Genomic DNA, 13864 nt, shown 5'->3' with positions numbered 1-13864 from the left:
ATTCAGCCGTACCTGTCTCATCTCCTTCTCCCAGTCGTCCATCGGCTGTCCGTCCTGAGGGACGGCGGGAGGCGGTCTCTTTCCCAGGCGATGCAGACGCAGGCGACGGCGTTTCTTCTTCTTTTCATACAGGATCTCGTTCTGAGAGGAAATAAACACAATTATAATCAATAAAATAGTGTACGTTTCCTTTCAACATTTTGGGGGAGGGCACATAGAAAGTAATTTCAAGCACCAAACACTTATTTTAATACATTTTATGCACTGATGTGTTCCTGTTTTTTTACATCAATTTATGGTAATAATGTAATTACGTAAAGGAAAACACAAAATATACTCAACATAAAAACAGAATAAACCGATGTAAAACGCTGGCATTATTCTGCTGCCGAGTCAGCACACATGTAGACATTGTTTATACTTCTCGCCTCATGTTTAGGGAACTCAGCTCTTCAAATGTTCACTGCAATGATTCATTAATTCATTTTAATTCATGTATAAACTCCAGGACTTTAATGGCTTATGCGTTTTATATTTCTGCATATTAGAAACATCCCACATGTCTGTGTCCTCTGAAAAGTCTCATATTTTGTAAAGTAAAGAACTTTAAATAGTATTAGTCATAAGTCATATATTACATCTGTGTTCTCAGAGATTCAGAGAATAGAGAATGAGGTCATTATAAGGTTTGCATTAGGTTCCTGATCTGCTGATGTGGGAGTATTCCCTTCAGACCGCCTGGCAGACAGACGTCTGGGACTCTCTAGATGACAACATTTAGGGAAGCGATAGTAGTTCATTTGAGGTGGAAAACTGACAACTGTCACCACATCCACCACAAGACCATCAACACCATGACACAGACGCATCCAAATTACAAAATACCACGACACACGCTGGACAATGTGTGGTATGCAGTCCCATGCATGAGGAACGCACAGATCTGTACATTAGGAAACTAAACCAGGACTCATTAGTCCATCTGCATCTCAAGGACAAGGGACACTCATTCTCATTCTGGCCAAAGAAGACGGATGGTTTGAGAGAGGGGTTAAAGAAGCCAGTTCTAGCCGACTAGTGGGGAGTTCAGGTATTTGACCTCTGCTGAGAGATGAAGAAGCCTCTTGGGTGAGAGGAGAAACGTCTTCAACAACCTAAAGCAGGTTCAGTTGCCAACGATAAAACTTTCAAAGATTACCTGGATGACAGAGAGCCTTCACAGACAACTAAAGCTGAATTAAAAGCACTTCTGGTGAGGCTTAAATCCGACTTGTGTTTTTGTGTCTACCACCATAGTCCTCCTGCATGTTAGTTGCATTCTTTCAGCTGCAGCCCCCAACCCAAATAAAAGCCCACACCTATGAATCCACACTATCCACCTTAGCTCGAGGGACATTTGGAGATTTGGGGATTTTCCCAGCAGCACTTCTACTGTTCTATATAAACGAAATACTAAACAGAATCACCTGCCCTCGTTTCAAAAACACAGCTAATCTTGAATGGACTCACCAGCCATCCTCCAGTGATAACGAGAGCGTTTTTGCCCGATGAGGGGAAGAAAGGCTGTGTAGGTTGCCTTTTGCCTCGACGGGTAGTTCTTGGCTCGTTTCTCCTGTTGGTCTGACGAATCCTCAGCTGGTCACTGGAGACACAGGAGAAACACACAATGATACGAGCTGCTTTCACACCAAAACCAGACTTCACAGATATGCTCTGCATTTCAATTTAGCACCATTGAAGAAAGGATCTGAAAAGGAACTTAAATTATTCCTCAGAGTTGCTCTTAAGGGCTTTTAGTACTATTTTAGGCTGTGAAAGTTTAAAATCAACTCACTTGACGTCTTCTCCGTAGTGGATCTGCATGTCGTCGGTCAAAAGTGAACAAGAAAATCCAATGTTCTCTGCCGTTTCTGGGGAGAAAGATACAACATTTAAAGAAAGAGGAGAAAACATGGCACACAACTTTAATGGTCAGTTAAAGCAGATACTGCAACAGAACAACGGGCCACGGTAGCAAAGTTCTTACTTTACTACAAACACTAACGTATATCGGATTCATGACGGGTGCATATTACACTTATGTTCTCACCAATGAATCCGAATCGTTCTTCATCGACAGGCGTGAAGGAAATAGGTTTGCAAAGAGGTTTATCATGGAGTTGTTGTAAACTATTAACTTAAGTATTTGCACAGTCGGCAAGTATTTAGTATGTTCTTGATGTGAAATATTAATAACTGACCATTCGTCACTCAATAGTTGTGACATATTGAGTTGATAAATTGTAATTATATATAATTATTTTGTCCCAGGGCTAAACTAACATTATTGGAATTATACGATATGTAGAATTAGGTGTCAGTGGAGGCTGCGTTATTTCAGACTTGTGTGATTTTCAATCAAAAAGCAGTGTGAATTGTGGAAATTACTAAACTTTAAAAAATAAATGAAAATCATAAAATGAAAGGCATTTGAAAACCTCAATAGAAGCTTTGATTATATGTCTTTTAATTATGAGAATAATTGATGAGGATGACAGAGCATCAATCTGTGTGTTAAGAAAAGTGCATCCATCAGGCAACATTACGCATTATAAAATCTTATGTACAGCAATCAAACCCACTGAGCAATTTGACATCTAAAATAAGACTAATAGACAGTATATAAGATGTCTATTTGTAAACGTTGACTTGCCTGTATATTCCTAGATCATAAATGTACTTCAACCAATTAACTGTTGTTTGTTTTTCCATTGAGATAGCTTGTTATTGCCTGATAATCCCGAGTACAGGTCGACTAACCTTTCTTATCTCCAGTCAGGACCCAGATCTTGATGTCGGCCTTGGCCAGCTTGGCGATGGTCTCTGGTACTCCGTCCTGTAATTTGTCCTCGATGGCCGTTGCCCCTATCAGCTGGACATGGAGGGACACGGCAGGTTAGATATGGCTGAGGCTCCTTGTTTTTACAGGTTTTGTGAAAATCGGGAAAATCGGTTGTCTTCAAGGTCATCAGAACAAAGAAAAACCAAGAGTTGTTTAATATTCAATAAAGAATCCAATACATTTAAGGTTAATTTGTGATTTATTTATGCCACCACTCACCATCAGGTTGCTCTCGATCTGCTCGTACACGTGGTCGAGGGCGGCGTCTCTGTCTGCCAGCGACACCTGGGCCTCTTTGTGCTTGCGGGACCAGGCCTCGTACTCCTCTGTGCTGATGTCTTTGTAGCACAAGCACAGAGTCCGCAAGGTCGCGTTGGCAAAGATCTGAAGCACAAAACACAGCTAGTGTCCTTCCACAGAAACAGCTGCACACATGTACACAAACATCTGCTGTATACGGAAGTGAAATCCAAATGAGGATAACAGCGTGATGAAACTCACATCCAAAGCAGTCTGGGAAGTCTCTTTGTGTTTGGAGTTGGGGGAAAGTCGCTCGTAGATGACGGTGTCGGCTCCTTTGCAGTAGAGACGAATACGACCGTCGGGACATTTCACTGAGAGACAGACAGAAAGACAGACAGTCATCAGATGTGACTATGAATTCTGGAGTCACGTCCCAAGTCAAGAGCAGTCCTGAACAAGTCACTTTGTCTCGTTTCCATGTGGTGACGTATTGACAGACACTCTTGAAATGACGTTTCGGCTCAACTTTAAAACTACTTATTTAGCCTGTTAATGTTTTTGGATGTTGATAAACAGCAAACGTGGAAATCCTTTTATTTAACATTATACTAGCTTGCATAACAATGGCCGATACCTTATCATTGTATGCCAGTCTCAAGAACCATTTCAACTTATTCTGAATTTTACAGTCATAACTCCATAAACCAAAATCTGAAGCAAACGACGGGAGTAGAGTTGCATTGTTTCATTTCTGGTTTTGGTATTGGAGAGTTGCCAGACTTATCCTCTAATTTGGGATTTGATTCATTCTGTCATTTTCATCGTTTGCCTGCAGCTCCCGTGTTGTAGATCGTTACCATTTGGTCAAAATGCTCCTCATTAGCATTTGTTTTAACTACTGTACGACTAAAAGCATGTGTGTGTGCATGTGTGTGTGTGTGTGTGTGTGTGGGTTCGTACAGATGATAGACATGCGCTTGCGGTCGGAGTTGAAGTCGAGCAGCGCCAGCATCTCGTAGGTGGTCTCCTGGTCCAGCTCCTTGATGGTGATGGTGTCCTGCGTACGAGACAGAAACACGTAGCCGAAGTTCCTGGCCGCCGTCACCAGGGCGCCCTCGTCAGGAGACGCCGCCTGGTACACCAGCTCACCTGAGAGAAAGAGGGTCGATGCATGAGGGGGTTGGGTCTAATGTGATACCTGCACTTTTCTCCTTTATAGTAATTCACCGATCAGCGTTTTCATCGTCACCAAAGTGTAAATGTAAACATGGAAATTACATGAACTAAAATACTGCTTCATGCCGATTTTAAAATGGGGTAGTTAGTAAACTGTAGTGAGTGTGTGACCTACAGTAGATGGAGATGTAGAAACAGACAGGAGTAGTAAAATGACTATTTATCAAAAGAGTCTGGTGGCTTTAAAGAGAACATAGATAACGGCTTCGGTCCTCTGTGGAAAGGGCCGTCTGACGCAAGGAAAGCAGTGAAAATATAGCGTACACTTTGTATGCATCTTAAATACGTTTGGCTGCTGCCTCCATCCACAGCAGTACATGCCATGTTCCCATGTTGGTACTCCTGTGGGTTTCCACAAACTGGAGGAGTATGGAGAAGCATCTCATACAACCACACAGGGCGGTTGCCGTTCACTCATCATAACCAGACTAGGGTTTGTGGATTACCGTCTTTGTGCTCCACCATGACCGTGTGGCAGAGAGAGAGCAGTTTGAAGAACTCATTAGCATCTTTGTCCTTCCCGGATCGGATCATGGAAACCAGGGAATGATCCATGAACTGGAACTTCTTGTCAGCCAGCCGGTTCCAGCTCCAGTCCACCGGCTGATGGAAAAACAGGGGAAGTAGAGATAGTCTGCAATTATTCTGCTGAGTCATGTAGTTAAATGATCTAAATAGTTCTGAATAGGAGTATTTTTTCTTCTCTAGTTTAGCAGTAAAAAATACTTCAATATTTATGTAGATCCTTTTAAGGTTACCATTGGCGTTTTGTTTATATATAAATATAATTCATGATGGAGAGTACCAGTTACTTCCACAGGTTTAGAATTAAATAACATCCGTCTTGGTCATATTTTCTCCAACAAATTCAACATTATGTTTCTCAAATTAGCATTTTGTCCCATTTTATCATAAATGTTAATTAATGTATTATTACCCTTCCTCGGTCCAGCACCACTCCCTCAGCAGTGGTCGGTTCACCTGTGGAAAGGACAGCAAAAACGGCAGTTTAGCAATCCAGAGTACAGCAAGTCATGACTGCATTAACAATTAGAGAACATGGACACCTGGAGGGTGGCAAAGATGGCGTAGCAAATGAAGAATATTGCACGGTCACGTTTTTTTCTTTCCATTTTTGTCTCCTGCTGATTTACATGACGTTCAATCTTTTTCAAACCGTTGCTGTTTGCTTGAGCTCTGAACAAAACAAAACAGAATCAGCTAAATAATGAAAATAGTGACATTTATTCAGTCTTTGGAGATAAACTGGAGCAGAAGGGCTTTGTGAGAACAGTAGATCAAGTCAAAATGAAAGACATCAGCCCTGTTCCTTCATACCATGGACTAAACATAAGAAGTGGACATAGTCATCGGGACATCACCTACCGGTTTGTGGCATTTTGGCAGTAGCCATCTTGGATACTTGCAACCAGTAAACAGAAGTGAAGTATTTGGGATGTGCCCCTGTTTTATGGTCTATTTGACTCTAATTGACCATAATGTACTAAATGAACATCATGCTGGATTGAAGAAGACTTGAAACTAGAGATTGAGACATAAACTCATGTTTACAATGTTTACTGAGATAATACATCAAGAGAAATAGGCTCATTTTCTCATGGACTTCTATACAATCAGAGAGGAGTCGCCCCCTGATGGCCAGCAGAGAGAATGCAGGTTTAAGGCACTTTAGAATTGGCTTCACTTTTCAGAACCGGAGGTTGCCGCCTGCTTCATACACGCCCTTCAGCAAACACATTTTTTTTATGAAATCGAACCAGACTAAATAGAAAACAAACCAAAAGTATAAATTTCTCCGATTCGAACTAGACAAACAGGCTTTGGGTTGTGAACGTTCCCTGTAAAGATACCGAGTCACTGTTCCAGAATAAGACTGTTACACAATAAAGCCATCAGCACACTTTGAATCTGGATCTTTTGCAGCTGTTACTGAACTCAATCTGTTTGCTCTGCTCTTATCTAATTCAACCTCTTCCTGAAGCAGTGAAAGAGTTTCCCCTAAAGGGATCATTAAGGCTCAACTTTTCTCTCTGATAACACAATGCTGTCAACAGAAAATACAAACCCTTTAGTTGCTGCAGAAACTGGTTGCAAGTCTTGAACGTTGATTTCTTATTATATAAAAAAACAAACTGTTGATGATTTTGGCATCAATAAGACTCTCCTCTCTTTTCCTCTTACTGGTTTTCTTTCCATTGTTTTACACGAGAGTTCCTTGAGAGAGTCTCAGTTCTCACTGAAATATGAAACAATAGTACCAAGATGCATTTGAATGTTTGAAATCAAGCAGACTCGTACCGTAGGTGCGTCCAGCGATGGTGCACTTCTTGAACTGCATGATGTTCTGTGTGAGAGTCCCCGTCTTGTCGGAGAAGATGTACTCGATCTGCCCCAGCTGCTCGTTCAGTGTGGTGGTTCGAGCCTGCAATGAGTTGTTAGATGAAAACTGTTCAGGGCAACGAGGTCACTGCTGGTCTGCTGCTGCAGTTCGCCTCCGTTTTGTTCAGACGGGGGAACTAAGTTGAGCATAGTTTGTCGACTCAAGGTTCACATGTCGGCATTAACTGAAACTTTCAACTGCATCTCATGCTCTTCATCATGACCTTTTACAATGATGAATTAATATTTGTTTGAGTAAACAAACTGCAGGCTTTTTAACAAATTCAAGAAAATACAACGTTCACATTAGCATGTTTTAAAAGTTAAACTGCAATATCAGCAATTACTGATATACTATTTATGTCACTTGAAAGGTCACAAAAAAATCAAAACAAAAAAAGACGTTTCCATCAACCGGTTTGGAGTGAATTAACGTGGCTATGTAAAGTGTAGCTTGGTCATACAAATGCATCCTGTGGACAGGATGTTACATTTTGAATAAAACATAAAGCCGGGGTGGCGTACCCTAGCTGGTGTGTCTTTCTCTGAGAAATACATCTGCAGGTCCCAGTTGATGAACTTGCTCTGTCCCAGACGAATCACCTCCACACTGAACACAAAGCACACAAACAGGAGATAAAGTTTCATTTCACAATTATTTCATGGAGGCAGAGCTGCTGTGTAAGAACTGAAGCTGAGTGACAGCGTGACCAGGTAGAGGAGGGAAGCCTCTCTGCTGTCAGCTTAACAACAGACGATATTAGTTAGTTATTAAGTGCAGTTGGTCATGTTGAAGGTCTGCTGACATCAAATTAACCTGGAAGCAGCAAATACTGCTCTGTGTTTGTTAGTTGAAGTTAAAGGGACAGTGTGTAACATTTGAAGTAATGTATTAGCTTAAATCAATATCTTCATTCATAAATAGGTCCTCATAAGTTTTACTAACCTGACATATAGTGAAATGGGCACCATGGTGTTGAGGACAATGATGTACCCCCAGAAGCTGAGGAAGCCTCTGTGGGAGGCGCCCTGGTTCTTGGCGTCGTACAGATACCAGGCCTTAGAGCCGATCTCCTCGTACCAGAAGCTGTGACCGATGGCCAGACCTGCCGCCACCAGGATCAGCAGCACGAAGATCTACAGGACCAGGAAGACCGTTAAACACCGAGTGACTAACAAAAAGGCCCAATAATAATAATGTTAAAAAAAATAAGGAACCACATCGCTTCACTTTTCTCATCACACCACAGAAGCCACCATTAAACACTGGTAACATGAGTCGCTGACTACATTTTGTCGTGCCCAAAGTAGAACGGGTTCTACCTCAGAGTTATGCAAAGTTCCTGTTTCTTTCATGTTCTGTTTCAATTTCTATACATAATGCCGACATCGGTATGCGTTGTATTTGATCCTCATGTAAACCCTGTTGTTGGTTTTATTACATAAATTCTACAGATTGCCGTTGTCCTCTGACGGAGTTCTTTCATGAACATGAATAAGTAATAATAGAATTCATATATTTACACTACTGTAGCATTTCCCGGTGGCATCTCTGGTGGGATCTTATATTTTTGTGATCTTATATTTTTACATATCTTAAGGATGAGAGATGATGAGGGCAACAATTAAAAAAAAGGAAAAAAATCTATATGCGATTCGCCTCCTACTCAGACTTACCGTGTAAACCATGTAGTTCATCAGCTCGTCAATTTTGGTCCTCTTGAACCTCGTCTTCCCGCCGTTCCTCATGATTTTGGTGTCGGCTCCTACGACATCATATATTCAAATGGTGAATGCTAGCTGTCAGTCATTATGAGTTATGATGAATGGTCAGAAAATTCTATATTTATTTATGGATGAGATCTCCAAGTGACAATTATTTAAATGTTCTCAAATCGATAAATTGTTCAGTTTATTAAGTGTCACCATAATGACAAAAGCAGACAAACACGGATTCAAATGTCCTGTTTGTTGGGACAAAAACCCTAAAGCCAAAGAAATTAAAATTACTGTCATTTCAGACAAAAAAAGCAATAAATCAAAACCTTGGAAAATCAAGTCCAGTTGCCTACAATCGTGTGTGTGTGTGTGTGCTTGCGTGTTACACACCAGCGAAGATGACCAGGCCGTGACACACCTCCGTGTTTCGGATCTTGCAGCCTCGCAGCAGCATGTTGTCCAGGTCCAGAGGGTAACGCTCCCGCTCCCACTGCATCGTCCCCACAAACTTGTCCAGGCGGTTGTTCGGCTCCTCGCACTCGATCAGAGCTTCAGGAGAGACGGAAGGACACGAAGTCAGCTTTCATTCGAGTCACGGTTCAAACATTTCTGCAGTCGTTACTTTTGCTCTGGACCAAAGATGAACAACATCAGCGGTGTTAAAGTAACCGTGAGCACCATTTGAGCTCCTTTAGGTCGGCTTGGAAGGACTCGGGTTGAAGGTGCAGATCAAACCGCGAGCGTTCCAGCGTTATGTGGGAGGGGCCTGCTGCGATGTTGGCAACAACCGTCTTGAAACACGGAGCCTTTGACTTTTTAGATTTCATATCTATACAATCAGTGAGTTTATCAATAACTCTTTACCAGAGCACAACATTGTTTATAGATCTCCCAAAGTGAATCAAAAAGATGCATTTAACATAAAAAATTGACCAAACTTAGGGTGAAAATCCTGTATGTGTTATACAATTTATATTGCAGGAAAAACAAATACTACAATGTGCGTTTTGTTCCAATATGGTGCTGCCTTCCTGAACCTGTTTTCACTGGCTTAGAATGAACCTTCATATCTACAGAGGGACTGCCATGTTTCTACAGGAGCCCAGAAGGAACAAATCAAACACTGGCTCTGAGAGAGCCTTTCACTTTTTAATGTTTCCTAAAGGCCACCGTAATTCTCTGACACACTTGGAAAGGGAGGGGTGAGCTGAGGTGTATTCAGGTTAAAAACTCACTGCTAGAAGCCACTAAATGCTACACACTGCTCCTTTAATAAGTACAGAATCCAAACTAGTAGAACTCATCTGAAACAATAAAACATTGAAGGCCAAGGTTATGATTCACCAATATTCTGGAGACATAAATTACTGTACACCTTGTTAAAGCCTGTCTAACTTGATCTACTTTTAAACTTCAATCATTTATCATGTTAATTTTTTATAAACTACTTAGCTTTAAAGTTGTACTATGATGTAGTACCTAGCAAATTTGCTATATAAATTATATTCAATATTATCATTAATGCAAACAAACTATTATTCCTTATTTACTGGCTTTTAACAAAAATGCAGTTATTCTTTTTTCATGTTGGTGGAGACAAATGTTTCTCGTTTTACAATGTGTAATAATTAGTATTCCTATCAATTATTTTCATTTTAAAATGAGAACTTTGTGAGGTGAGTCCATGTGATTGACAGTGATTTCAGTTCATGCAAATAAATTTGGCTTAGTAACTTTGTGAGCCAGGTTACCATTAAACTGAGCCAGCTGACGCTCCTCCTGCAGCATCTCATCAGTCACTCTGAGGCCCAGCTTAAACTTCAGGTTGGTCTCTCTGCAGCGGGGAAAAAAAAAATGATATAAAAATGCAAAAAGGACCGAAAGCCAAGAACAGAGGGAAAGCAGTCAAAGTTAAAGAGCTTAAAAGGTCATAAAATGTGGATCAAAATGGAATGGATACCTTAAAAAGTTACATTTCTCTGCATGTTGTTGAGGATAACTTGATCAGTGTGACTTATTTATAAAAAATGTTCAATTCTCTGGTGATTTGATGCCACAAAACACAAAAAGATGATGATACTGATGTCTGTCTCAGTTTAGTTGCCATTTACTGTGAAATAGATCCACTAGAGACCTGCAGGCCAGTCTGTTTGATTTACAGGCGTTTCTTACTTTAGGTACAACAAATGGACACAATGGTCACACGGCCGAGGTTGAAAAAGTTTGTTTAGGTCCTCAGACATTTACTCTCCTCTCATCTTATCAGTGAGTAATTTGTTGGCTGAACAAAGAAAGAAAATACAAATCAAACAAAAACTAATCAGCACAAATAACACTGCTCTAACAATCACTCTGTGCAAAATATATTCCATTGCTCAGTTTGAATTCATTTTGCACAAACAATATAAATATTACAATGGATAATATAACACTGAAATATGATTTTCATACTTTTGTTGTAAAAAGGTGGAGTCTTACCCATCGAGCTCAGCTGTTTCTACGTAGCACAGGCTGTTTGGGTTGGAGCTGGATAACAGCAGGATGTCAGCCTGGAGATGATCACAAATATACAGATAAAAAGTGAATTTATTAAACATTCTGAAGGCTTTAACACAAGTCTGACCACACATCTGATTAAAGATAAATAGATTAAAAAATAACAGTGATTTTGAGATGAATCCATGTTTTAATATGTGCAATATTTTCCAATCAGGTTGCCGACCATGAAACTAAACAGTTAGCCACATTAGTGCTAGCTAGCTAGGCTACAGGACACACATCTGATGGATGCAACCAGGTACTGAGAAAACTGCTCATTTGAACTCAAATAAACTATAAGCTTGTGAAAATTTGATAGAAAATTAGAAGAATTTGCGCAAAAGTGATGTTTTATGTATTTTTAATAATGTTTTCAAGGTGCCCCCTGGGGTCAGCTGGAGATCACATGTGTGCATTTAAACAATCAAATGGTTACAGTCCAGCAGAAATGATTCAGGCTGAACCAAAATACCGGAATGAAGTCGTTCTTCTTCAGACGAACCACGTCTCCAACCTGGATGTTCCTCCACCTGGACTCCTGGAACCTGAAGCAGAGACCCATCACAGTTTTTATTTGGATGTTGTCACTTTTTAATGGTATGCAAGGACAAGAAAGTCAGGGAGCATCCACTGAAATACAACTAAAGATTTAAAAATGCTAAAAATACTTATTATTCAGTATCTAAACATGTTAATGTCGACCTAGACGACTGGCATTCCAGATTTTTTAAACATGATGGATGTTTAAAAATGAACTGACCCGCCGTCCAGCAGCACGTCACACCGCCTGTTGTTGATCTCTTTGTCCATCCTGTGCCGCGCCTGGAGGAACAAACAAACAATTATACAATATCATTGTTGCCAGTATTGGCTCCAAAAAGGAAGATGCAATACCTAACTTGAAACAGATTAGTAAAAAATTAACTTAAATGCTCGCATTACTGCCAGCAATTCTGTCAAAGTTCTATGAATGAGTGATGGAAAGGCATGTTGCTAAAACTTGATGAAAAAAGATCTAAGTCTAGGTCTTAAATGTTCAAAGCACAGAAAAATATCTCACACAGCTCAAAACAGATCAAACCTGAAGTGGATTTAGCGGTGTGTGTGTGTGTGTGTGTGTCGTACCAGATCATCCACCAGGTCTTTGATGGCAGTGATTCCCAGCACCACGACCAGAGGAATCAGGGTGGTGTACCAGGGCAGCGTGGTAATGTCTGGAATAATCTAAAACAAACATTTGATGCCACTTATTGATCATTGTTTTTTTTGTTTTTTAAAAACACCAGTAGTCCAGGTAGTGATCTTTTTTTTAAGATATACCTGTAGGATGAGCAGAGCCAGGAAATAAAGGTTGGCGACTCTCTTAAACTGCTCGTACAGGTTCAGAGGGAGGAAGGTGATGACGTTGTACTTGTACGTCTTGATGGCGTTGCCCTGCAGAGGAGACACAATAATATGATGGACACAGAGTTAGTCAGGTTGTTGGCACAGGATGCATAGCGGCTAGCTTGCCATCTTCAGCGATAGTTTCGGCATTTTCTCTGCGTGCCGCGAACAAGTCTGCCAACGTTTACACTGATAAGCTACTTTAAACGACAGATCATTTATGAAATCTAAAATACATCATTTCTAATCCTGATTAATGATGGTATACATGCATCCCACGCTGTGTACTTTCCTCCCCTCTCTCCCTGCTGTTCTATCAGAGTTTCATTTCCCCCCGATTCACCTCACACATGATCAAATTTCAAGGAACTCAGTTCTATTTGGGTTCACATTGTAGGTTCATTTGAAGGAGAATGACTCTGTTTCTGGTCCACCATAGATCTGATGGGGCCTCAGTCCTGTTCCTGTTCACACTATAGTTCATTAAAGTTTATCTCCTTCAATGATGTGATGTTTAGTGTCACTTCCACACAGAAAGAACTTGAGCATTTCCTCATTCATATCTATTTTATATTCATGTGAAAACATCTCCTTCAAACAACTGGGTTTATCCTCAACACAAACTTTTACAAGATTACATTTGAACACATCGTGATGACATAAAAAATATCACCCAATGCTATTTGTTACTGAATAGAGCCTGAACGCATCATAATGTAACTTCTCAACTCAATGTGACCTCCGTGAACGCGGTTAGCTCTCTTATTTAGCCAAACAGGTACGAGCATCTCCTAAAGACTTCAACACATATTTGCTGTTCACAACATGGATCGGTCACTAGAAAGAGTTAAGCCGGTATTCTGATCTACTACCTAACTACTACTAACGGACCTCCTGAGGAGGTCTGAGAACAGTTTGTTTAAGAGGGGTCCAAGTTCTCTTGTATTGTTCAGATAAGCGCAAAAAATGCTGACTAATTCAGTGTTTCCCGCAGGATTTTTTTCAGCAGCGGTGGTGTGGTCCCCGAACCCTCTAGGGGGGTCCGGGGGCATGCCCCCCCGGCCGGAATTTTTTTGTACCCTTCACATTGGAATGCATGAATCTGGTGCACTTTGAGAGGAGAATATGCACTTAAATCCTATTCAAACAGTCCTGTGTATTACTGTAGATGGGATTATTGGTGTTGTAACTTTGCCTTTTGTGTCTTCATTTACAGATTTTTATATTTTTGTATAGTAATATTTAACAAAAGGTTTGCCTGGATTTATTCTCTTATTAAGATTGCATTCATCACCCTTATAATGCATAGCTGTCAAGCTATCATTTATTTGGGTCACAACCTGGACTATCAGAATATGTGTGCTGCAGTGATGTCGTTTGAATGTAGGAAATTATCAATTAGACAGTAAAAAAAAAAAAAGCAAATAATATCTCACAATTATTTATTGATATGACACAAAA

General features: G+C 40.5%; 1 protein-coding gene across 1 annotated transcript in view; it reads right to left on the bottom strand.

The window, feature by feature from the left end:
- Positions 1–13864, bottom strand: part of atp8b1 (ATPase phospholipid transporting 8B1) — a 30958-nt gene that overhangs the window by 5244 nt on the left and 11850 nt on the right. The window contains exons 4-23 of the mRNA XM_084035666.1: positions 12338–12451; positions 12143–12241; positions 11778–11839; positions 11490–11562; positions 10958–11028; positions 10231–10313; positions 8870–9028; positions 8438–8526; positions 7707–7897; positions 7286–7370; positions 6680–6803; positions 5298–5341; positions 4807–4963; positions 4085–4273; positions 3383–3495; positions 3101–3265; positions 2800–2911; positions 1835–1910; positions 1510–1642; positions 13–141 (exon numbers count right to left, since the gene is read on the bottom strand). Coding sequence (XP_083891792.1) covers positions 13–141; positions 1510–1642; positions 1835–1910; positions 2800–2911; positions 3101–3265; positions 3383–3495; positions 4085–4273; positions 4807–4963; positions 5298–5341; positions 6680–6803; positions 7286–7370; positions 7707–7897; positions 8438–8526; positions 8870–9028; positions 10231–10313; positions 10958–11028; positions 11490–11562; positions 11778–11839; positions 12143–12241; positions 12338–12451 — 2268 coding nt within the window. The remainder of the gene's footprint in view (positions 1–12; positions 142–1509; positions 1643–1834; positions 1911–2799; positions 2912–3100; positions 3266–3382; positions 3496–4084; positions 4274–4806; positions 4964–5297; positions 5342–6679; positions 6804–7285; positions 7371–7706; positions 7898–8437; positions 8527–8869; positions 9029–10230; positions 10314–10957; positions 11029–11489; positions 11563–11777; positions 11840–12142; positions 12242–12337; positions 12452–13864) is intronic.

Source organism: Eutrigla gurnardus, assembly GCF_963514095.1.
Source record: "Eutrigla gurnardus genome assembly, chromosome: 19".
Taxonomy (NCBI): domain Eukaryota; kingdom Metazoa; phylum Chordata; class Actinopteri; order Perciformes; family Triglidae; genus Eutrigla; species Eutrigla gurnardus.
Note: the sequence above shows the minus strand (reverse complement) of the source record. Positions and strands in the feature narration are given on the sequence as shown.